The sequence below is a fragment of the Pelophylax lessonae genome (assembly GCF_965119305.1).
Source record: "Pelophylax lessonae genome assembly, chromosome: 7".
Classification (NCBI taxonomy): domain Eukaryota; kingdom Metazoa; phylum Chordata; class Amphibia; order Anura; family Ranidae; genus Pelophylax; species Pelophylax lessonae.
In genome coordinates this window covers 1,990,783-2,016,176 of record NC_138774.1, presented here as the reverse complement: position 1 = coordinate 2,016,176, position 25,394 = coordinate 1,990,783, and the positions used below count along the sequence as shown (strand labels likewise).

At 48.2% G+C, this 25,394-nt stretch overlaps 1 protein-coding gene across 1 annotated transcript; it reads right to left on the bottom strand.

Moving 5' to 3' along the window:
• Nucleotides 1–716: 716 nt before the first annotated feature.
• Nucleotides 717–24,829, bottom strand: LOC309560353 (uncharacterized protein). Its single transcript, XM_082263980.1, has 8 exons — nt 24,509–24,829; nt 21,810–21,923; nt 19,412–19,479; nt 16,905–16,982; nt 1,642–1,691; nt 1,433–1,568; nt 1,282–1,362; nt 717–1,096 (listed from the first exon to the last, which is right to left on the bottom strand). Exons 1-8 carry the CDS (start codon nt 24,732–24,734, stop codon nt 776–778), a joined length of 1,074 nt encoding a protein of 357 aa, XP_082120106.1. The 5' UTR covers nt 24,735–24,829; the 3' UTR covers nt 717–775.
• Between the last annotated feature and the right edge of the window lie 565 nt (nt 24,830–25,394).

Genomic DNA, 25,394 nt, shown 5'->3' with positions numbered 1-25,394 from the left:
GGGATGAGGTTGGCACAGTGTAAGTTGAGGTTGGCAAAGTGTTGGATGAGGTTGGCACAATGTGGGGTGAGGTTGAAACAGTGTAAGCTGAGGTTGGCACAATGTGGGGTGAGCTTGGTACACTGTAAGCTGAGGTTGGCACAATGTGGGGTGAGGTTGGTACAGTGTAAGGTGAGGTTGGCACAGGGTGGGGTGAGGTTGGCACAGTGTAAGGTGAGGTTGGCACAATGTGGGGTGAGGGTGGCACAGTGTAAGGTGAGGTTGGCACAGTGTGGGGTGAGGTTGGCACGGTGTGGGGTGAGGTTAGCACAGTGTAAGGTGAGGTTGGCATAATGTGGGGTGAGGGTGGCACAGTGTAAGGTGAGTTTGGCACAGTGTGAGGTGAGGTTAGCACAGTGTAAGGTGAGGTTGGCACAATGTGGGATGAGGTTGGCACAGTGTAAGGTGAGGTTGGCAAAGTGTTGGATGAGGTTGGCACAATGTGGGGTGAGGTTGGTACAGTGTAAGCTGAGGTTGGCACAATGTGGGGTGAGGTTGGTACAGTGTAAGGTGAGGTTGGCATAGTGTAGGGTGAGGTTGGCACAGTGTAAGGTGAGGTTGGCACAGTGTGGGGTGAGGTTGGCACAGTGTAATGTGAGGTTGGCACAATGTGGGGTGAGGTTGGCACAGTGTAAGGTGAGGTTGGCACAGTGTGAGGTGAGGTTGGCAGCGTTTAAGGTGAGGTTGGCACAATGTGGATTGAGGTTGGCACACTGACACCTCCAGTTCCATTTTCTCACTCTTGGGGTGTCAGGCGGAGTAGTTGGGCCTCTCCTGGTGCCAGCAGCACTCTGTCTTCTGCCATCTTTCCTCGGGTGTGGCCTTGCTGGGTGGAGAGCAGGAGTTGTGCTTTGGCGGCGTAGTGTGGGATGTGCAAAGGGAAGATCTGGGATTGGTTGGATGGATTGATGGCGATTAGGAGGGCGGAGCAGCCCCAGTGGCTCAGGACGCTAAGGGTGGAGTTATTAGACAGGGTTTGTAGCCAGCCAGCGTAGAGGGCGGGGTTCAGGAGGCGCAGGAAGAGCAGAGGGCGGAGCCAGGAGGGTGGCGGATGTATCTGCAGAAATAGAAAGGAATAAACTTGGTCACAGAATATATTCCCACCATTCACATACCAGCCAGACAGGGGGCCCCCTTAACAATTCTGTATTCTGGGGTCACAGCATGAGAAATACCCCATCTGGGGTCAGTGGGGTAAGTCAGAGACCCCCATTAATGCTAAGTACAGATGAGGTGACCCACCTGGCTGAGTGACAGTTTGATGGTTCCCGGCAGGGTGACCGCCATAAATTGCCGCGGTTCCGGAGAGGTGAGAGACGACACCTGAAAAGAAGACAAAACTTCACGATAGTCCATAACTGACCCGCCCCCATCCCCCCCTCTGACCTCTCACCTCCCACACGCTTTTCATGACCTCTGAACTCTCATTGGCCTCCCATGGCTTCCAATCAACTACGGGACGGGTGCGCAGGAAGCGGGACTTGTTGATGGCAGCCTCCTCACCCAGCCAATCAGGGAGTAGAACTATCCTAATAGAAGACTTGTGTTATAATTGTGTCATGTAGGTTGTCATTGTGCGACTCTGTGATATCGTGGTGTCACCTTTCATCTCCCCCGACACCTTCCAGCTCCTCCTGGAGACTTTCCACCACCTGAGATAGAGAACACAGGTAAGTGATGGGGTGATAGAGAAGAGAACACAGGTAAGTGATGGTGAGATAGAGGAGAGAACACAGGTAAGTGATAGGGGGATAGAGGAGAGAACACAGGTAAGTGATGGTGAGATAGAGGAGAGAACACAGGTAAGTGATGGTGAGATAGAGGAGAGAACACAGGTAAGTGATGGTGGGATAGAGGAGAGAACACAGGTAAGTGATGGTGAGATAGAGGAGAGAACACAGGTAAGTGATGGTGGGATAGAGGAGAGAACACAGGTAAGTGATGGTGAGATAGAAGAGAGAACACAGGTAAGTGATGGTGGGATGGAGGAGAGAACACAGGTAAGTGATGGTGAGATAGAGGAGAGAACACAGGTAAGTGATGGTGAGATAGAGGAGAGAACACAGGTAAGTGATGGTGGGATAGAGGAGAGAACACAGGTAAGTGATGGTGAGATAGAAGAGAGAACACAGGTAAGTGATGGGGGGGGATAGAGGAGAGAACACAGGTAAGTGATGGTGAGATAGAGGAGAGAACACAGGTAAGTGATGGTGAGATAGAGGAGAGAACACAGGTAAGTGATAGGGGGATAGAGGAGAGAACACAGGTAAGTGATGGTGAGATAGAGGAGAGAACACAGGTAAGTGATGGTGAGATAGAAGAGAGAACACAGGTAAGTGATGGTGGGAGAGAAGAGAGAACACAGGTAAGTGATGGTGGGATAGAGGAGAGAACACAGGTAAGTGATGGTGGGAGAGAAGAGAGAACACAGGTAAGTGATGGTGGGATGGAGGAGAGAACACAGGTAAGTGATGGGGGGATAGAGGAGAGAACACAGGTAAGTGATGGTGGGAGAGAAGAGAGAACACAGGTAAGTGATGGTGGGATGGAGGAGAGAACACAGGTAAGTGATGGTGAGATAGAGGAGAGAACACAGGTAAGTGATGGTGGGAGAGAAGAGAGAACACAGGTAAGTGATGGTGAGATAGAGGAGAGAACACAGGTAAGTGATGGTGAGATAGAGGAGAGAACACAGGTGAGTGATGGTGGGAGAGAAGAGAGAACACAGGTAAGTGATGGGGGGATAGAAGAGAGAACACAGGTAAGTGATGGGGGGATAGAGGAGAGAACACAGGTAAGTGATGGGGGAATAGAGGAGAGAACACAGGTAAGTGATGGTGAGATAGAGGAGAGAACACAGGTAAGTGATGGTGAGATAGAAGAGAGAACACAGGTAAGTGATGGGGGGATAGAGGAGAGAACACAGGTAAGTGATGGTGAGATAGAGGAGAGAACACAGGTAAGTGATGGTGAGATAGAAGAGAGAACACAGGTAAGTGATGGGGGGATAGAAGAGAGAACACAGGTAAGTGATGGTGAGATAGAAGAGAGAACACAGGTAAGTGATGGGGGGATAGAGGAGAGAACACAGGAAAGTGATGGGGGGATAGAGGAGAGAACACAGGTAAGTGATGGTGAGATAGAGGAGAGAACACAGGTAAGTGATGGTGAGATAGAAGAGAGAACACAGGTAAGTGATGGTGGGATAGAAGAGAGAACACAGGTAAGTGATGGTGGGATAGAGGAGAGAACACAGGTAAGTGATGGTGAGATAGAGGAGAGAACACAGGTAAGTGATGGGGGGATAGAGGAGAGAACACAGGTAAGTGATGGTGGGAGAGAAGAGAGAACACAGGTAAGTGATGGTGGGATAGAGGAGAGAACACAGGTAAGTGATGGGGGGATAGAGGAGAGAACACAGGTAAGTGATGGGGGGGGGATAGAGGAGAGAACACAGGTAAGTGATGGTGAGATAGAGGAGAGAACACAGGTAAGTGATGGTGAGATAGAGGAGAGAACACAGGTAAGTGATGGTGAGATAGAGGAGAGAACACAGGTAAGTGATGGTGAGATAGAGGAGAGAACACAGGTAAGTGATGGTGAGATAGAGGAGAGAACAAAGGTAAGTGATGGTGAGATAGAGGAGAGAACACAGGTAAGTGATGGGGGGAGAGAAGAGAGAACACAGGTAAGTGATGGTGGGAGAGAAGAGAGAACACAGGTAAGTGATGGGGGGATAGAGGAGAGAACACAGGTAAGTGATGGTGAGATAGAGGAGAGAACACAGGTAAGTGATGGTGGGAGAGAAGAGAGAACACAGGTAAGTGATGGGGGGATAGAGGAGAGAACACAGGTAAGTGATGGTGGGATAGAGGAGAGAACACAGGTAAGTGATGGGGGATAGAGGAGAGAACACAGGTAAGTGATGGGGGATAGAGGAGAGAACACAGGTAAGTGATGGTGAGATAGAGGAGAGAACACAGGTAAGTGATGGTGAGATAGAGGAGAGAACACAGGTAAGTGATGGTGGGAGAGAAGAGAGAACACAGGTAAGTGATGGTGAGATAGAAGAGAGAACACAGGTAAGTGATGGTGAGATAGAGGAGAGAACACAGGTGAGTGATGGTGGGAGAGAAGAGAGAACACAGGTAAGTGATGGGGGGATAGAAGAGAGAACACAGGTAAGTGATGGGGGGATAGAGGAGAGAACACAGGTAAGTGATGGGGGAATAGAGGAGAGAACACAGGTAAGTGATGGTGAGATAGAGGAGAGAACACAGGTAAGTGATGGTGGGAGAGAAGAAAGAACACAGGTAAGTGATGGGGGGATAGAGGAGAGAACACAGGTAAGTGATGGTGGGATAGAGGAGAGAACACAGGTAAGTGATGGGGGATAGAGGAGAGAACACAGGTAAGTGATGGGGGATAGAGGAGAGAACACAGGTAAGTGATGGTGAGATAGAGGAGAGAACACAGGTAAGTGATGGTGAGATAGAGGAGAGAACACAGGTAAGTGATGGTGAGATAGAAGAGAGAACACAGGTAAGTGATGGTGGGATGGAGGAGAGAACACAGGTAAGTGATGGTGAGATAGAGGAGAGAACACAGGTAAGTGATGGGGGGATAGAGGAGAGAACACAGGTAAGTGATGGTGGGAGAGAAGAGAGAACACAGGTAAGTGATGGTGAGATAGAAGAGAGAACACAGGTAAGTGATGGGGGGATAGAGGAGAGAACACAGGTAAGTGATGGTGAGATAGAAGAGAGAACACAGGTAAGTGATGGTGAGATAGAGGAGAGAACACAGGTAAGTGATGGTGAGATAGAGGAGAGAACACAGGTAAGTGATGGTGAGATAGAGGAGAGAACACAGGTAAGTGATGGTGAGATAGAGGAGAGAACACAGGTAAGTGATGGTGAGATGGAGGAGAGAACACAGGTAAGTGATGGTGAGATAGAGGAGAGAACACAGGTAAGTGATGGTGAGATAGAGGAGAGAACACAGGTAAGCGATGGTGGGAGAGAAGAGAGAACACAGGTAAGTGATGGGGGGATAGAGGAAAGAACACAGGTAAGTGATGGTGGGATAGAGGAGAGAACACAGGTAAGTGATGGGGGGATAGAGGAGAGAACACAGGTAAGTGATGGTGGGAGAGAAGAGAGAACACAGGTAAGTGATGGTGAGATAGAGGAGAGAACACAGGTAAGTGATGGGGGGATAGAGGAGAGAACACAGGTAAGTGATGGTGGGATGGAGGAGAGAACACAGGTAAGTGATGGGGGGATAGAGGAGAGAACACAGGTAAGTGATGGTGGGAGAGAAGAGAGAACACAGGTAAGTGATGGTGAGATAGAGGAGAGAACACAGGTAAGTGATGGTGAGATAGAGGAGAGAACACAGGTAAGTGATGGGGGGATAAAGGAGAGAACACAGGTAAGTGATGGTGAGATAGAAGAGAGAACACAGGTAAGTTATGGGGGGATAGAGGAGAGAACACAGGTAAGTGATGGGGGGGGTAGAGGAGAGAACACAGGTAAGTGATGATGAGATAGAGGAGAGAACACAGGTAAGTGATGGTGGGAGAGAAGAGAGAACACAGGTAAGTAATGGTGAGATAGAAGAGAGAACACAGGTAAGTGATGGTGAGATAGAGGAGAGAACACAGGTAAGTGATGGGGGGATAGAGGAGAGAACACAGGTAAGTGATGGGGGGATAGAGGAGAGAACACAGGTAAGTGATGGGGGGATAGAGGAGAGAACACAGGTAAGTGATGGTGAGATAGAGAAGAGAACACAGGTAAGTGATGGTGAGATAGAAGAGAGAACACAGGTAAGTGATGGGGGGATAGAGGAGAGAACACAGGTAAGTGATGGTGAGATAGAAGAGAGAACACAGGTAAGTGATGGTGAGATAGAAGAGAGAACACAGGTAAGTGATGGTGAGATAGAAGAGAGAACACAGGTAAGTGATGGTGAGATAGAGGAGAGAACACAGGTAAGTGATGGTGAGATAGAGGAGAGAACACAGGTAAGTGATGGTGGGAGAGAAGAGAGAACACAGGTAAGTGATGGTGGGAGAGAAGAGAGAACACAGGTAAGTGATGGTGAGATAGACGAGAGAACACAGGTAAGTGATGGTGGGATAGAAGAGAGAACACAGGTAAGTGATGGTGAGATAGAGGAGAGAACACAGGTAAGTGATGGGGGGACAGAAGAGAAAACACAGGTAAGTGATGGGGGGATAGAGGAGAGAACACAGGTAAGTGATGGTGAGATAGAGGAGAGAACACAGGTAAGTGATGGTGAGATAGAGGAGAGAACACAGGTAAGTGATGGTGAGATAGAGGAGAGAACACAGGTAAGTGATGGGGGGATAGAGGAGAGAACACAGGTAAGTGATGGTGAGATAGAGGAGAGAACACAGGTAAGTGATGGTGAGATAGAGGAGAGAACACAGGTAAGTGATGGGGGGATAGAGGAGAGAACACAGGTAAGTGATGGTGAGATAGAAGAGAGAACACAGGTAAGTGATGGTGGGATAGAGGAGAGAACACAGGTAAGTGATGGTGAGATAGAGGAGAGAACACAGGTAAGTGATGGTGAGATAGAAGAGAGAACACAGGTAAGTGATGGGGGGATAAAGGAGAGAACACAGGTAAGTGATGGTGAGATAGAGGAGAGAACACAGGTAAGTGATGGTGAGATAGAGGAGAGAACACAGGTAAGTGATGGTGGGATAGAGGAGAGAACACAGGTAAGTGATGGGGGGATAGAGGAGAGAACACAGGTAAGTGATTGTGAGATAGAGGAGAGAACACAGGTAAGTGATAGTGGGATAGAGGAGAGAACACAGGTAAGTGATGGTGAGATAGAGGAGAGAACACAGGTAAGTGATGGTGAGATAGAAGAGAGAACACAGGTAAGTGATGGGGGGATAAAGGAGAGAACACAGGTAAGTGATGGTGAGATAGAAGAGAGAACACAGGTAAGTGATGGTGAGATAGAAGAGAGATCACAGGTAAGTGATGGTGAGATAGAAGAGAGAACACAGGTAAGTGATGGGGGGATAGAAGAGAGATCACAGGTAAGTGATGGGGGGATAGAGGAGAGAACACAGGTAAGTGATGGTGAGAGAGAAGAGAGAACATAGGTAAGTGATGGTGGGATAGAAGAGAGAACACAGGTAAGTGATGGTGAGATAGAGGAGAGAACACAGGTAAGGGATGGTGAGATAGAAGAGAGAACACAGGTAAGTGATGGGGGGATAGAGGAGAGAACACAGGTAAGTGATGGTGAGATAGAAGAGAGAACATAGGTAAGTGATGGTGGGATAGAAGAGAGAACACAGGTAAGTGATGGTGAGATAGAGGAGAGAACACAGGTAAGTGATGGTGAGATAGAGGAGAGAACACAGGTAAGGGATGGTGAGATAGAAGAGAGAACACAGGTAAGTGATGGGGGGATAGAGGAGAGAACACAGGTAAGTGATGGTGAGAGAGAAGAGAGAACACAGGTAAGTGATAGTGGGAGAAAAGAGAGAACACAGGTAAGTGATGGTGGGATAGAGGAGAGAACACAGGTAAGTGATGGTGGGATAGAGGAGAGAACACAGGTAAGTGATGGTGGGAGAGAAGAGAGAACACAGGTAAGTGATGGTGGGATAGAGGAGAGAACACAGGTAAGTGATGGTGGGATAGAGGAGAGAACACAGGTAAGTGATGATGAGATAGAGGAGAGAACACAGGTAAGTGATGGTGGGATAGAGGAGAGAACACAGGTAAGTGATGGTGAGATAGAGGAGAGAACACAGGTAAGTGATGGTGGGAGAGAAGAGAGAACACAGGTAAGTGATGGTGGGATAGAGGAGAGAACACAGGTAAGTGATGGTGAGATAGAGGAGAGAACACAGGTAAGTGATGGTGAGATAGAAGAGAGAACACAGGTAAGTGATGGGGGGATAGAGGAGAGAACACAGGTAAGTAATGGGGGGGGGGATAGAGGAGAGAACACAGGTAAGTGATGGGGGATAGAGGAGAGAACACAGGTAAGTGATGGTGAGATAGAGGAGAGAACACAGGTAAGTGATGGGGGGATAGAGGAGAGAACACAGGTAAGTGATGGGGGGATAGAGGAGAGAACACAGGTAAGTGATGGTGAGATAGAAGAGAGAACACAGGTAAGTGATGGTGAGATAGAGGAGAGAACACAGATAAGTGATGGTGGGACAGAAGAGAGAACACAGGTAAGTGATGGTGAGATAGAGGAGAGAACACAGGTAAGTGATGGTGAGATAGAGGAGAGAACACAGGTAAGTGATGGTGAGATAGAGGAGAGAACACAGATAAGTGATGGTGGGACAGAAGAGAGAACACAGGTAAGTGATGGTGAGATAGAGGAGAGAACACAGGTAAGTGATGGGGGGGATAGAGGAGAGAACACAGGTAAGTGATGGTGGGATAGAGGAGAGAACACAGGTAAGTGATGGTGGGATAGAGGAGAGAACACAGGTAGGTGATGGTGAGATAGAGGAGAGAACACAGGTAAGTGATGGTGAGATAGAAGAGAGAACACAGGTAAGTGATGGCAATATGCGGCTCCCCGATATATCTCTATATGAGGAATGACAGCGCAGGAACTACATATTATATGACTTTTGATGGTCCCTTACAAAATGTAGACAACTTCTCACTTCAATCTAAAGACTTGGTTGGGTGTAAAGTATTGTACGCGGATATCCTGGAGCAGAGTTATCCTGGGATCTACCCCAGTAATGAGATATGATTGGACCCCCAGTGGTGGTCTCTGACTCAGCCCTGAGTGATGGTCTCTGTACTGGTCCCCAGTGGTGCTGTCTGACCTGGTCATCAGTGGTGGTCTCTGTCCTGGTCCGCCGTGATGGTCTCTGTCTTGGTCCTCAGTGGTAGTCGCTGCCCTGATCTTCAGTTGGGGTCTCAATCCAGGAGTATCAGTGAGGGTATATATTTAGGGCCATCGTTGGTGGCCTGTGTCTTCATCCTAATGAATGATGATGTCTCTCCTAGGTCCTCGTGGTGGTCTCCGTGGTGCTGTCTGTCCTGGTCCTTAGTGGTGGTCTCTGTCCTGGTCCTTATTGGTGGTCTTTGACCTGATCCTTAGTGGTTGTCTCTGTCCTGGTCCTTAGTGGTGGTCTCTGTCCTGGTCCTCAGTGGTGGTCTCTGTCCTGGACCCTCAGATATTATAGCCACCCCATACAATACTAGCCGTGAACTTAGCTTGTATAGGATCTGGAACATTTATTGAACAAACTCACACACAATATATACCCCCACAAGAGGACATCCTCATCCTGATCAGATCACCCTAACAATACAAACTGTAACCAGAAACATAATTAACCTGAGCTAATTAACTAGCCATCTGGACAGAAACAATAGGTAAATGGGAATCCACAGCTAGACAATGTTATAATTAACATGCTAATTAATTCAGAACTCAAACCAGCCTGGGTGACCAGACTGGCCGGCAACAAGGCTAAAACAAAATCCATTACACATTATCCTACGTATAAACACAGAACACCTTATTATACAGACAATAGCAGGAGACCCCAGTAGCAGTCTGTTCATCTCCTACATTGAAGTACATGGAATCCACTTCTAAGCAATGCTTTGATTAATCAGGATCTCACTCCAGGGCAGACTGCTGGCATCAAGCTCATAAAGTGTAATACACATCTTTACAAGTATAAACACATCCCCACAGTAGACAATAGGTGAGTTAATTAGCACAACTAAAATGTGTGGAAGACAGGTGGTTGAGCTGATGATATTAACACCTGCTATGAGTCTGATTGTGTGGAGCAGTCTTTATTGATAACGTGCCATCTAGGCCTTTAACATGGGGAGACTTGGACTTGAATCCAAAGTAACATTACTCTAAGCCCCCCCCCCCCCCCCAGCATGCACCTCACAAAGAGTACAAAGAGGAGTATTCCCTTAAATGCCAGGGCCCATAGTCAGTAGGCAAGAGGCTAGCCTGCAGTCCCCTCCAAAAGCCTCGGTCCTGAGTGGGTTTTTCACAGTCTCTATCCAGGACTATCAGTGAGGGTATATATTTAGGGCCATCATTGGTGGCCTGTGTCTCCCCCTAGGGGTGGTCTCTGTCCTAGTCCTCAGAGGTGGTCTCTGTCTTGGTACTCAGAGGTGGTCTCTGTCTTGGTCCTCAGGGGTGGTCTCTGTCCTGGGTTCTCAGTGGTGGTCTCTGTCTTGGTCCTCAGTGGCGGTGTCTGTCCTGGTCCTCAGTGGTGGTCTCTGTCCTGGTCCTTAGTGGTGGTCTCTGTCCTGGTCTTTCGGGGTGGTCTCTGTCCTAGTCCTTAGTGGTTGTCACTGTCCTGGTCCTCAGTGGTTGTCTCTGCCCTGGTCTTTAGGGGTGGCCTCTGTCCTGGTCCTAAGGGGTTTTCTCTGTCTTGGGTTCTCAGTGGTGGTCTCTGTCCTGGTCCTCATGGGTGGTCTCTGTCCTGGTCCACAGTGGTGGCCTCTGTCCTGGTCCTCAGTGGTAGTCTCTGTCCTGGTCTTCAGTTTGGGTCTCTATTTAGGATTATCAGTGGGGGTATATATAATATATATATATATATATATATATATATATATATATATATATATATATATATATAGCCATCATTGGTGGCCTGTGCCTTCATCGTAAGTAATGATGTCTCTTCTAGGACCTAGTCCTCAGGGGTGGTCTCTGTCCTAGTCCTCAGAGGTATTCTCTGTCCTGGTCCTTAGTGGTGGTCTCTGTCCTGGGTCCTAGTGGTGGTCTCTGTCCTGGGTCCTTCAGTCGTGGTCTCTGTTCTGGTCCACAGTCGTGGTTTCTGTCCTTGGTCTTCAGGGGTGGTCTCTGTCCTGTGTCCCCAGTGGTGGTCTCTGTCTTGGTCCTCAGAGGTGGTCTCTGTCCTAGTCCTCAATGGTAGTCTCTGTCCTGGTCCGCAGTGGTGGTCTCTCTCCTGGACCGCAGTGGTGGTCTCTGTCCTGGTCCGCAGTGATAGTCTCTATCCAGGATTATCAGTCAGGGTATATATTTAGGGCCATCATTGGTGGCCTGTGTATCCATCCTAAGTGATGATGTCTCTCCTAGGACCTGGTCATCAGTGATGGTCTCTGTCCTTGGTCCTTAGAGGTGGTCTCTGTCCTGATCCGCATTGGTGGTCTCTGTCCTGGTCCTTAGTGGTAGTCTCTGTCCTGATCCGCAGGGGTGGTCTCTGTCCTGGTCAGCAGGGGTGGTCTCTGTCCTGGTCCGCGGGGGTGGTCTCTGTCCTGGTCCACAGGGGTGGTCTCTGCCCTGGTCTTCAGTTGGGGTCTCTATCTAGGATTATCATTGAGGGTATATATTTAGGGCCATCATTGGTGGCCTGTCTCTTCAGCTGAGGTGGTTTGTGGAGGTCTGAGGTGATTATGATGTCTGGTGGAGTGCTTGGAGCCCTCGGGAAGCACTAGGAGCATCCATCAACGGAGGTACCCAGTAGGGGTGTCGGTTGATGCATTACAATTGGTAGCCTGTGTCTTCATCCTAAGTGATGATGTCTCGTCTAGGACCTGGTCATAAGTGGTGGTCTCTGTCCTGCTCATCAGTGGTGGTCTCTGTTCTGGTCCTCAGTGGTGGTCTCTGTCCTTGTCCTCAGAGGTGGTCTCTGTCCTGGTCTATAGTGGTGCTGTCTGTCCTGGTCCGCAGTGGTGGCCACTGTCCTGGGTCCTTAGTGGTGGTCTCTGTCCTGGGTCCTCAGTGGTGGTCTCTGTCCTGGGTCCTCAGTGGTGGTCTCTGTCCTGGTCCGCAGTCATGGTCTCTGTCCTTGGTCCTTAGGGGTGGTCTCTGTCCTGTGTCCCCTGTGGTGGTCTCTGTCTTGGTCCTCAGTGGTGGTCTCTGTCCTAGTCCTCAGTGGTAGTCTCTGTCCTGGTCTGCAGTGGTGGTCTCGGTCCTGGACCGCAGTGGCGGTCTCTGTACTAGTCCACAGTGGTAGTCTCTGTCCTGGTCTCAATGGGGTCTCCATCCAGGATTATCAGTAAGGGTATATATTTAGGGCCATCATTGGTGGCCTATTTATTCATCCTAAGTGATGATGTCTCTCCTCCTAAGTGATGATGTCTCTCCTAGGACCTGGTCATCAGTGGTGGTCTCTGTCCTTGGTCCTTAGAGGTGGTCTCTGTCCTGATCCGCATTGGTGGTCTCTGTCCTGGTCCTTAGTGGTAGTCTCTGTCCTGATCCGCAGGGGTGGTCTCTGTCCTGGTCCGCAGGGGTGGTCTCTGTCCTGGACCGCAGTGGTGGTCTCTGTACTGGTCCGCAGTGGTAGTTTCTGTCCTGGTCTCAATGGGGTCTCCATCCAGGATTATCAGTAATGTTAAATATTTAGGGCCATCATTGGTGGCCTATTTATTCATCCTAAGTGATGATGTCTCTCCTAGGACCTGGTCATCAGTGGTGGTCTCTGTCCTTGGTCCTTAGAGGTGGTCTCTGTCCTGATCCGCATTGGTGGTTTCTGTCCTGGTCCTTAGTGGTAGTCTCTGTCCTGATCCGCAGGGGTGGTCTCTGTCCTGGTCCGCAGGGGTGGTCTCCGTCCTGGTCCGCAGGGGTGGTCTCTGTCCTTGGTCCTCAGTGGTGGCCTCTGTCTTGGTCCACAGTGGTGGTCTCTGTCCTGTTCTTCAGTTGGGGTCTCTATCCAGGATTATCAGTGAGGGCAGTGCTGTATCTTGGCCTAGGCCAACAAGGCCCAGGCCTAGGGCAGCACCTTGCAGGGGGGCAGCAAAAAAGCTGATGGGGCTGCACTGATATGCTGATGGGGCTGCACTGATATCCTGCCCTGATGGGCACTGATGTTGCCCTGATGGGCACTAATAGACTGCACTTATGGCCCCTGATGAGGCAGGACTGATAAGCGGCACTGATAAGGCAGCACTAATGGGCAATGATATGATGCACTGATAGACTGCACTGATGGGCACTAATAGATTGCACTGGTGGCCACTGATGAGGCTGCACTGATATGTTGCACTGATGGGCAGTAATGAGGCTGCACTGATAAGCACTGATAAGGCTGCACTCATGAGCACTGATGAAGCTGAACTTATGGGAACTGATGAGGCTGCACTGATGGGCACTGATAGACTGTGGTTTGTGTCTGGGGTTTACAGATGACAGGGCGGGTCATAAACAGGAAAGGGTGTGGACTTTACAGGAAGGGGTGGGTCCTATTTAAATTCGGGGTGCCCACGTTTAGTCTAGGATGGAAAGGGACCTGGGGATACTGGTAGACAACAGGCTTGGAAGTGGCATGCAATGCCAAGCCGCTGCAAGCAAAGCCAACAGAATACTGGGATGTATAAAAAAGGGGATTCACTCCAGAAATAAAGAGATTATTCTTCCACTCTACAAGACTCTGGTCCGGCCACATCTGGAGTATGCTGTCCAGTTCTGGGCACCGGTCCTCAGGAAGGATGTGCTGGAACTGGAGAAAGTCCAGAGAAGGGCAACAAAAATAATTAGGGGAATGGAGGACATCAGCTATGAAGAAAGACTACAAGCACTGAACCTATTCTCTCTGGAGAAGAGACGATTGAGGGGGGATATGATATCAATGTACAAATACTGTACTGGCGACCCTAGCATAAGGAACAAACTATTCAGAGAAAGGGAATACAATAAGACACGTGGCCACTCACTAAAACTTGAGGAAAGGCGGTTTAACCTTAAAGTGCGTAAGGGGTTCTTCACTGTAAGAGCGGTAAGGATGTGGAATTCTCTTCCACAAGCAGTCGTATCAGCAGGGAGCATTGATAGTTTCAAAAAACTATTAGATGGGCACATTAAAGACCACAACATACAGGGGTATACAATGTACAACATACAGGGGTATACAATGTACAACATACAGGGGTATACAATGTACGGTTAAAAGCAAACACACACACATCATAGGTTGAACTGGATGGACTTGTGTCTTTTTTCAGCCTCACTAACTATGTAACTATGTAACTATGTAACTATGTTTAGTCAGGCCTAAGGCAGTACAAAACCTAAATACACCACTGAGTGAGGGTATATATTTAGGGCTGTGACTGTACTCACCGTCACTGGAAGTGGAAAACAGATACTTAATGGTTTGGATTGCTTCAAGTAGGACAGCAATATCTTTATATAGAAATATGAAGATTTAATTCCACTTTACACTGGGAGACTTAAGTGGGGTACACCATAGTAGAAAATCTGCCTAAAATTCCCATCCCAGGTAAAATCATACGATTTTCGCCTAGTGTGTACACAACTTTCAGCAGCTGATGCCGACATTTTCAACTTAAAAAAAATGGAGGGACAAACCCCAAAATTTTTATCGTCCGTCCCCAGCACGACCAATTTTCGTTTAATGTGTATGCAGTACGTCCGCGAAAAATCGGATACGAAAGACCGTGCATGATCTGAAGTTGCTGACGACCCGGAAATCTAGGAACAAATGTCCCAAAAAAAAAAAAAAAAATCGGACGAGAAATTTTGTGAACATTATGCACTGTCAACTAAAAATGGTAATGAAGGCTGAGCATGAGAGAGAGAAATCGGAATATATTTCGTTCCGATTTTCGTCAAGTGTGTACGAGGCTTTAGACTGTTGTAGACCATTGCCATGAAGTCTGTGACTCCTAAATAATGTGTGTATTTCATGTCCCTCAATGTCAGACAGGTTTTCCCTATTGTTTGTGTATTGTGTATTGAGATAATGTGTATTCCATGTACTGGAGTGTAGAAGACTGGGGTCTCTTCCTAGTGTCTATCTATTGAGCTGGAATGTGGATTGTGCCTGTCCCATTGTTAAATGTTAATGACTTCACATTGTTCTGTCCAGATGGCTAGATAATTCGTTTAGGTTAATTGTGTTCCTGTATACAATTTCATCTGCATATGATACTATAATCAGGCAGAGGGGAGGGATTGTGTACACTGTATGGGAGTGACTGAGTTTAAAACTCTGTTTTCATTGGATTGTGAATTTCAGGGCCTGTTCCCCACAAGGTCCACCTGGGCGGTAACCTTGTGGGGGGAAACTGTATAAAAGAGCAGCTGTACCATTAAAGTTTGAGTTATACTTCACCCTCAATCGAGAGTCCTGTCTCTTATTGGGGGAATCTGCTACAAGGGATTGCTATGCTCTTCATACTCCCTTGAATAATCACTAAGCTCTTGTAAGAGCTTGTTCCTGTTCCTGTTCCTGCTGCACTCTCTGGGGAAAGAGAGGTTAACCCACTGGAACCTGGAGCCTTGTTGTAGGTCCAGGGTGGGTAGGAGACGGCGAGACCCCAACCAAGCTGCTGCAGTTCGTGGGGGTCTGAGGTGGTTATGGTGTCTGGTGGAGTGCTTGGAGCCCTCGGGAAGCACTAGGAACATCCGTCATCGGAGGTACCCAGTAGGGGTGCCGTTTGATGCATTACAAGGGCCATTATTGGTAGTCTGTGTCTTCATCCTAAGTGATGATGTCTCTCCTAGGACCTGGTCATCAGTGGTGGTTTATGTCCTTGGTCCTTAGAGGTGGTCTCTGTCCTGATCTGCATTGGTGGTCTCTGTCCTGGTCCTTAGTGGTGGTCTCTGTCCTGGTCCGCAGGGGTGGTCTCTGTCCTGGTCCGCAGTGGTGGTCTCTGTCTTGGTCTTCAGTTGGGGTCTCTATCCAGGATTATCAGTGAGGGTATATATTTAGGGTCATCATTGGTGGCCTGTGTCTTCATCCTAAGTGATGATGTCTCACCTAGGACCTGGTCATCAGTGGTGGTCTCTGTCCTGCTCATCAGTGGTGGTCTCTGTCCTGGTCCTCAGTGGTGGTCTCTGTCCTGGTCCTCAGGGGTGGTCTCTGTCCTGGTCCACAGTGGTGGTCTCTGTCCTTGGTCCTCAGTGGTGGTCTCTGTCCTGGTCCGCAGTGGTGGTCTCTGTCCTTGGTCCGCAGTGGTGGTCTCTGTCCTTGGTCCTCAGGGGTGGTCTCTGTCCTTGGTCCTCAGGGGTGGTCTCTGTCCTGTGTCCTCAGTGGTGGCCTCTGTCCTGTGTCCTCAGTGGTGGCCTCTGTCTTGGTCCGCAGTGGTGGTCTCTGTCCTGGTCTTCAGTTGGGGTCTCTAGCCAGGATTATTAGTGAGGGTATATATTTAGGGCCATTATTGGTAGCCTGTGTCTTTATCCTAAGTGATGATTTCTCTCCTAGGACCTGGTCATCAGTGGTGGTTTATGTCCTTGGTCCTTAGAAGTGGTCTCTGTCCTGGTCCTCAGTGGTGGTGTCTGCCCTGGTCCACAGTGGTGGTGTCTGCCCTGGTCCACAGTGGTGGTGTCTGTTCTGGTCCTCAGGGGTGGTCTCTGTCCTGGGACCTCAGTGGTGGTCTCTGTCCTGGGTCCTCAGTGGTGGTCTCTGTCCTGGGTCCTCAGTGGTGGTCTCTGTCCTGGGTCCTCAGTGGTGGTCTCTGTCCTGGGTCCTCAGTGGTGGTCTCTGTGGTGGGTCCTCAGTGGTGGTCTCTGTCCTGGGTCCTCAGCGGTGGTCTCTGTCGTGGTCCTGAGGGTAGTCTCTGCACACACAATATACAGCACAGGGACAGACATACAATACCATCTCATCATGTGGCAGTTTGTGTGTCGGACAGTATGAAGGCCGCAAGGTAGAACTTCAGTCCTGATGTCCTGGCTCACCTGTACATGATGTCTAAGCCCTCGATAATGTTATAAAGCCCCCCCCTCCCCTCCCCCAGTCTATGTAGTAAGGACATTAGCCACATTGAGTATTATAAAACTCAACATTCCAAATCCTCCACTCCCGGATCCCGGCACCGTCCTGATATCATCCTAATATTAGATCATCACAACTTCCATCTTACCGTCATCAGGGTCTCTCTGTGCCCCCCGGCCAGGCTGAACCCCGATACCCCGTCCTGGATCCATCTCCTCAATGCATGCTGTATATGGAGGACATACAGAGGATAAACAGGGGGAAACCCCACACATTACACCCCCCCACCCCAACATTGCACCCTCCCCCTACAATAACTTCTCCACTACTCCCCACACTGCACCGCTCTTCTCCCACTGACACCTTCCCCACACTGCACCCCCCCTACACTGACACCTTCCCCACACTGCACCACCCCCCCCCCAACCACTGACACCTTCCCCACACTGCACCCCCCCTACACTGACACCTTCCCCACACTGCACCACCCCCCCAACCACTGACACCTTCCCCCCCTACACTGACACCCTCACTACACCCCCACACTGCAACCCCCCACACTGACATCCTCACTACCCCCCCCCCACACTGCACCCCCCCTCCACAACAACCCCTCCACTACCTCCCAACACTGCACCTTCCCCCCCACACTGCAACCCCCCTACACTGCACCTCCCCCCCACACTGACACCTTCACTACCCCCTCACACTGCACCTCCACCAGACTGCAACCCCACACAGTGCACCCCTCTAACACACTGCACCCCTCCACAAGGGCATCTCCACTACCCCCTACATTGCACCGCCCCCACCACTGACACCTTCCCCACACTGCACCCCCCCTACACTGACACCCTCACTACCCCCCCCCACACTGAACCCCCCCCTCCCACTGACACCTTCCCCACACTGCACCCCCCCTACACTGACACCCTCACTATCCCCCCCCCCACACTGCACCGCCCCCTCCCACTGACACCTTCCCCACACTGCACCCCCCCTACACTGACACCCTCACTACCCCCCCCACACTGCACCGCCCCCTCCCACTGACACCTTCCCCACACTGCACCCCCCCTACACTGACACCCTCACTACCCCCCCCCACACACTGAACCGCCCCCTCCCACTGACACCTTCCCCACACTGCACCCCCCCTACACTGACACCCTCACTACCCCCCCCCCCCCACACTGCACCACCCCCTCCCACTGACACCTTCCCCACACTGCACCCCCCTACACTGACACCCTCACTACCCCCCCCCCCCACACTGCACCGCCCCCTCCCACTGACACCTTCCCCACACTGCACCCCCCCTACACTGACACCCTCACTACCCCCCCCCCACACTGCACCGCCCCCTCCCACTGACACCTTCCCCACACTGCACCCCCCTTACACTGACACCTTCCCCACACTGCACCCCCCCCCCCAACCACTGACACCTTCCCCACACTGCACCCCCCCTACACTGACACCCTCACTACCCCCCCCCCCCCCACACTGCACCGCCCCCTCCCACTGACACCTTCCCCACACTGCACCCCCCCTACACTGACACCCTCACTATCCCCCCCCCCACACTGCACCGCCCCCTCCCACTGACACCTTCCCCACACTGCACCCCCCCCTACACTGACACCCTCACTACCCCCCCACACTGCACCGCCCCCTCCCACTGACACCTTCCCCACACTGCACCCCCCTACACTGACACCTTCACTACCCCCCAAACTGCACCTCCCCCTCCCACTGACACCTTCCCCACACTGCACCCCCCCTACACTGACACCCTCACTACCCCCCCCCCCCCCCACACTGCACCCCCCCTCCACAACAACCCCTCCACTACCTCCCCACACTGCAACCCCCTACACTGCACCTCCCCCCCACACTGACACCTTCACTACCCCTCACACTGCACCTCCACCAGACTGCAACCCCACACAGTGCACCCCTCTAACACACTGCACCCCCCACAATGACATCTCCACTACCCCCTACATTGCACCGCCCCCACCACTGACGCTTTCCCTACACTGCCCCCCCCCCACGCTGACACCTTCACTACCCCACTACACTAAAACCCCCCACACTTAACCCCCCCCCCCACAATGACATCTCTACTGCCCCCACACTGCACCTTCCCCACACACTGCACCCCCTCTGCACTGACACCTTCACTACCCCCCCACACTGCACCCCCCCCCCACAATGTCACCTTCACTGCCCCCCCCACATTGCAACCCCCCCCCCCCACAATGACAATCTCCACTACCCCCCCAACACACACACACTGCACCCCCCCCAAATCCACACATTATACACCCCCTCCACACTGCACCCCCCCCCCCCGACACTGCACCTCCACCAGACTGCAGCCCCACACCCCCCCCCCAAAATAAAATCTCCAAATCTCCACTACCCCCCCCCAAACTGACACATTTTACATTCCCCCCATCCCCCACAATGACATCGCCACCAGCCCCCACTGCACCTCCCCCCACACTGCACCCCCCCCCCTGAACACTGCACCTCCCCCACACTAACACCTTTATTACCCCTCCCAGGCTGCACCCCCCCCCCCCCCACAATGACATCTCCACTACTACCCCCTCCTCAACACTGATATTTATCCTCCCCCACTCACACCTTTACTGTCTGCTCCTGGCTAATGTTGGATTCCTCTGATAATAGAAATTCCATCAGAATCCGAATATCTGGAGGAGAGAAATATAAGAGAAAACTTTCCGTCATTATCCACATAATTTACCTAAATATTACCCCCCCCCTCTATATATAACATACAGAGTGACATCACTGCTCTCCAGATATAAGATATATTATACAGAGTGACATCACCGCTCTCCAGATATAAGATATATTATACAGAGTGACATCACCGCTCTCCAGATATAAGATATATTATACAGAGTGACATCACCACTCTCCAGATATAAGATATATTATACAGAGTGACATCACAGCTCTCCAGATATAAGATATATTATACAGGAGTGACATCACCGCTCTCCAGATATAAGATATATTATACAGAGTGACATCACCACTCTCCAGATATAAGATATATTATACAGAGTGACATCACCGCTCTCCAGATATAAGATATATTATACAGAGTGACATCACAGCCCTCCAGATATAAGATATATTATACAGAGTGACATCACCGCTCTCCAGATATAAGATATATTATACAGAGTGACATCACCGCTCTCCAGATATAAGATATATTATACAGAGTGACATCACCACTCTCCAGATATAAGATATATTATACAGAGTGACATCACCGCTCTCCAGATATAAGATATATTATACAGAGTGACATCACCGCTCTCCAGATATAAGATATATTATACAGAGTGACATCACCGCTCTCCAGATATAAGATATATTATACAGAGTGACATCACCACTCTCCAGATATAAGATATATTATACAGAGTGACATCACCGCTCTCCAGATATAAGATATATTATACACAGTGACATCACCGCTCTCCAGATATAAGATATATTATACAGAGTGACATCACTGCTCTCCAGATATAAGATATATTATACAGAGTGACATCACCGCTCTCCAGATATAAGATATATTATACACAGTGACATCACCGCTCTCCAGATATAAGATATATTATACAGAGTGACATCACTGCTCTCCAGATATAAGATATATTATACACAGTGACATCACTGCTCTCCAGATATAAGATATATTATACAGAGTGACATCACAGCCCTCCAGATATAAGATATATTATACAGAGTGACATCACCGCTCTCCAGATATAAGATATATTATACAGAGTGACATCACCGCTCTCCAGATATAAGATATATTATACAGAGTGACATCACCACTCTCCAGATATAAGATATATTATACAGAGTGACATCACCGCTCTCCAGATATAAGATATATTATACACAGTGACATCACCGCTCTCCAGATATAAGATATATTATACAGAGTGACATCACTGCTCTCCAGATATAAGATATATTATACAGAGTGACATCACCGCTCTCCAGATATAAGATATATTATACACAGTGACATCACCGCTCTCCAGATATAAGATATATTATACAGAGTGACATCACTGCTCTCCAGATATAAGATATATTATACACAGTGACATCACTGCTCTCCAGATATAAGATATATTATACAGAGTGACATCACAGCCCTCCAGATATAAGATATATTATACAGAGTGACATCACCGCTCTCCAGATATAAGATATATTATACAGAGTGACATCACCGCTCTCCAGATATAAGATATATTATACAGAGTGACATCACCACTCTCCAGATATAAGATATATTATACAGAGTGACATCACTGCTCTCCAGATATAAGATATATTATACAGAGTGACATCACCACTCTCCAGATATAAGATATATTATACAGAGTGACATCACCGCTCTCCAGATATAAGATATATTATACAGAGTGACATCACCGCTCTCCAGATATAAGATATATTATACAGAGTGACATCACCGCTCTCCAGATATAAGATATATTATACAGAGTGACATCACCACTCTCCAGATATAAGATATATTATACAGAGTGACATCACCGCTCTCCAGATATAAGATATATTATACAGAGTGACATCACCGCTCTCCAGATATAAGATATATTATACAGAGTGACATCACCACTCTCCAGATATAAGATATATTATACAGAGTGACATCACCACTCTCCAGATATAAGATATATTATACACAGTGACATCACCGCTCTCCAGATATAAGATATATTATACAGAGTGACATCACAGCCCTCCAGATATAAGATATATTATATACAGAGTGACATCACCACTCTCCAGATATAAGATATATTATACAGGAGTGACATCACCACTCTCCAGATATAAGATATATTATACAGAGTGACATCACTGCTCTCCAGATATAAGATATATTATACAGAGTGACATCACTGCTCTCCAGATATAAGATATATTATACAGAGTGACATTATCTATATATTACCGTATTTCTGGCCCTCGGTCACCAGGTTGCGCACGTTGCTCCTCATGTCCGCCATCCTCAGTAGGACTCCTCCGCACCCCACCAGAGAAGCTCCTTGTATGGACTGTTGGAGATCTGAGGACACAGACGGAGATCCGGCTCATACAATATATATCTCCCACATATACAGCTCAGTATTGCGGCATTGTAATAATCCGATGTCAGGAATTATATACAAAGAGAAGTGAGAATCCGAGGTGTGACTCCAGCGTGCTGGAAAACTCATCACAGCCGGGCACTGGAGGATGAGGATCGGTGAGGAGTATTTATCAATGGTGAGTATTGGTGAGGAGTATATATGAGTGGTGAGTATCAGTGAGGAATATTTATTAGTGGTGAGTATCAGTGAGGAGTATTTATTAGTGGTGAGTATCAGTGAGGAGTATTTATTAGTGGTGAGTATCGGTGAGGAGTATTTATCAATGATGAGTATCGGTGAGGAGTATTTATCAATGATGAGTATCAGTGAGGAGTATTTATCAATGATGAGTATCGGTGAGGAGTATCTATCAGTGGTGAGTATCAGTGAGGAGTATCTATCAGTGGTGAGTATCAGTGAGGAGTATTTATTAGTGGTGAGTATCGGTGAGGAGTATTTATCAGTTATGAGTATCAGTGAAGAGTATCTTTCAGTGGTGAGTATTGGTGAGGAGTATTTATCAGTGGTGAGTATCAGTGAGGAGTATTTATCAGTGGTGAGTATCAGTGAGGAGTATTTATTAGTGGTGAGTATCGGTGAGGAGTATTTATCAGTTATGAGTATCAGTGAGGAGTATTTATCAGTGGTGAGTATCAGTGAGGAATATTTATTAGTGGTGAGTATCGGTGAGGAGTATTTATCAGTGGTGAGTATCAGTGAGGAGTATTTATTAGTGGTGAGTATCAGTGAGGAGTATTTATCAGTTATGAGTATCAGTGAAGAGTATCTTTCAGTGGTGAGTATCAGTGAGGAGTATTTATTAGTGGTGAGTATTGGTGAGGAGTATTTATCAGTGGTGATTATCAGTGAGGAATATTTATCAGTGGTGAGTATCGGAGAAGAGTATTTATTAGTGGGGAGTATTGGTGAGGAGTATTTATCAGTGGTAAGTACCAGTTAGGAGTATTTATCAGTGGCGAGTATCGGTGAGGAGTATTTACCAATGATGAGTATCGGTGAGGAGTATTTATCAGTGGTGAGTATTGGTGAGGAGTATTTACCAATGATGAGTATCGGTGAGGAGTATTTATCAGTGGTGAGTATTGGTGAGGAGTATTTATCAGTGGTGAGCATCGGTGAGGAGTATTTATTAACAATGAGTATCAGTGAGGAGTATTTATCAGTGATGAGTATCAGCGAGGATTATTTATCAGTGGTGAGTGTTGGTGAGGAGTATTTTTCAATGATGAGTATCGGTGAGGAATATTTATCAGTGGTGAGTATCAGTGAGGAGTACTTATCAGTGATAGATACTCATCACCAAAAGGTACCTAACAGTGATGAGTATCTAACAGTGATGAATACCTATCAGTGATAAGTATCTAATAGTGATGAGTATCTACTGGTGATGAGTATCAGTAAGGAGTATCTATTGGTGATGAGTATCAGTAAGGAGTATCTATTGGTGAGGGGTATCAGTGATGAGTATCTGGTTGTGATGGGTATAGGTGATAAGTATCTATTGGTAATGAGTATAGGTAAGTATCTATTGGGTATGTGTATCTATCTGTGATGAGGACCTATCGGGAAAGAGCTCCTATCAGTGATGAGTATCTATTGGTGATGAGTATCTATTGATGATGAGTATCTATTGGTGATGAGTATCTATTGAGGATGAGTATCTATTGGTGATGAGTATCTATTGGTGATGAGTATCTATTGATGATGAGTATCTATTGGTGATGAGTATCTATTGATGATGAGTATCTATTGGTGATGAGTATCTATTGATGATGAGTATCTATTGGTGATGAGTATCTATTGATGATGAGTATCTATTGGTGATGAGTATCTATTGATGATGAGTATCTATTGATGATGAGTATCTATTGGTGATGAGTATCTATTGATGATGAGTATCTATTGGTGATGAGTATCTATTGAGGATGAGTATCTATTGGTGATGAGTATCTATTGATGATGAGTATCTATTGGTGATGAGTATCTATTGGTGATGAGTATCTATTGATGATGAGTATCTATTGATGATGAGTATCTATTGGTGATGAGTATCTATTGGTGATGAGTATCTATTGATGATGAGTATCTATTGGTGATGAGTATCTATTGATGATGAGTATCTATTGATGATGAGTATCTATTGATGATGAGTATCCATTGGTGATGAGTATCTATTGGTGATGAGTATCTATTGATGATGAGTATCATGATGCATTCGGGTGGAGAGCAGTCATGCTGAGCACTGACAGGTCATCTTTCATCTCTGACAGTCCAATAGACGGCTCACCCTGGAACCTTACAATGGGGGTGTAATGTGTAGGAATGGCGGCTGTACATATCATCCGGCATGCTGGACATTCTCTGCTCAGCCAGCCTTTATCTTCAGGTTGGAGGGATTTTATTGTCTAATGTGCTGTGTCTGACGTCTCAGCGATGACACTCACCTACCTATGTGACTTACCAGAGTAGGAAATATTCTCAGACTAAGCACTGGGCTCACCCGTCTCATTTCCCTCCGGCAGGTCCAGGTAGGAGCAGAGGACTCTGCGATGGTACCAGGCAGTACTCGGCGGAGACTCATAGGATCGTACCACCAGCAGGACTGCGATTCCAGACATGACAGCATAAGAGACCCAGAATAAAACTAATAGTCTGCGGCGGAGACGCACCCAGAACTCAGAATTCTGCTCCAAGGGGTGCACAACCAGGAGATGCTGAGACTCCATCCTTGGCTCTCCCCATCGGCCTCTCCAGTCCCTCTTATACAGGACTATTTGCTGAGTAGAAGGTCACAGAGAGGTGTGAGGAGGAGAAGAAGAGGAGGGGGACATTCTGTACCCTGCATGACAAATAACACCTTCTATAGAAAAACATGGATAAACAGCCCCAACCGCACTACATGTCCCAGACTGGGAGAGGGGACCGAAAAAACTGACACAGAACTGCCTGGAGTATGAGAGATGGACTGCCTGGAGAATAGAACATGGACTGCTCGGAGAATAGAACATGGACTGGGAATATGGACACTGGATGACCAGAAATATGGATAATGGATGACCAGGAATATGGACACTGGATGACCGGGGATATGGACACTGGATGACCGGGAATATGGACACTGGATGACCGGGAATATGGACACTGGATGACCGGGAATATGGACACTGGATGACCAGGAATATGGACACTGGATGACCGGGAATATAGACACTGGATGACCGGGAATATGGACACTGGATGACTGGGAATATGGACACTGAATGACCTGGAATATGGACACTGGATGACTGGGAATATGGACACTGGATGACTGGGAATATAGACACTGGATGACCGGGAATATGGACACTGGATGACTGGGAATATGGACACTGGATGACTGGGAA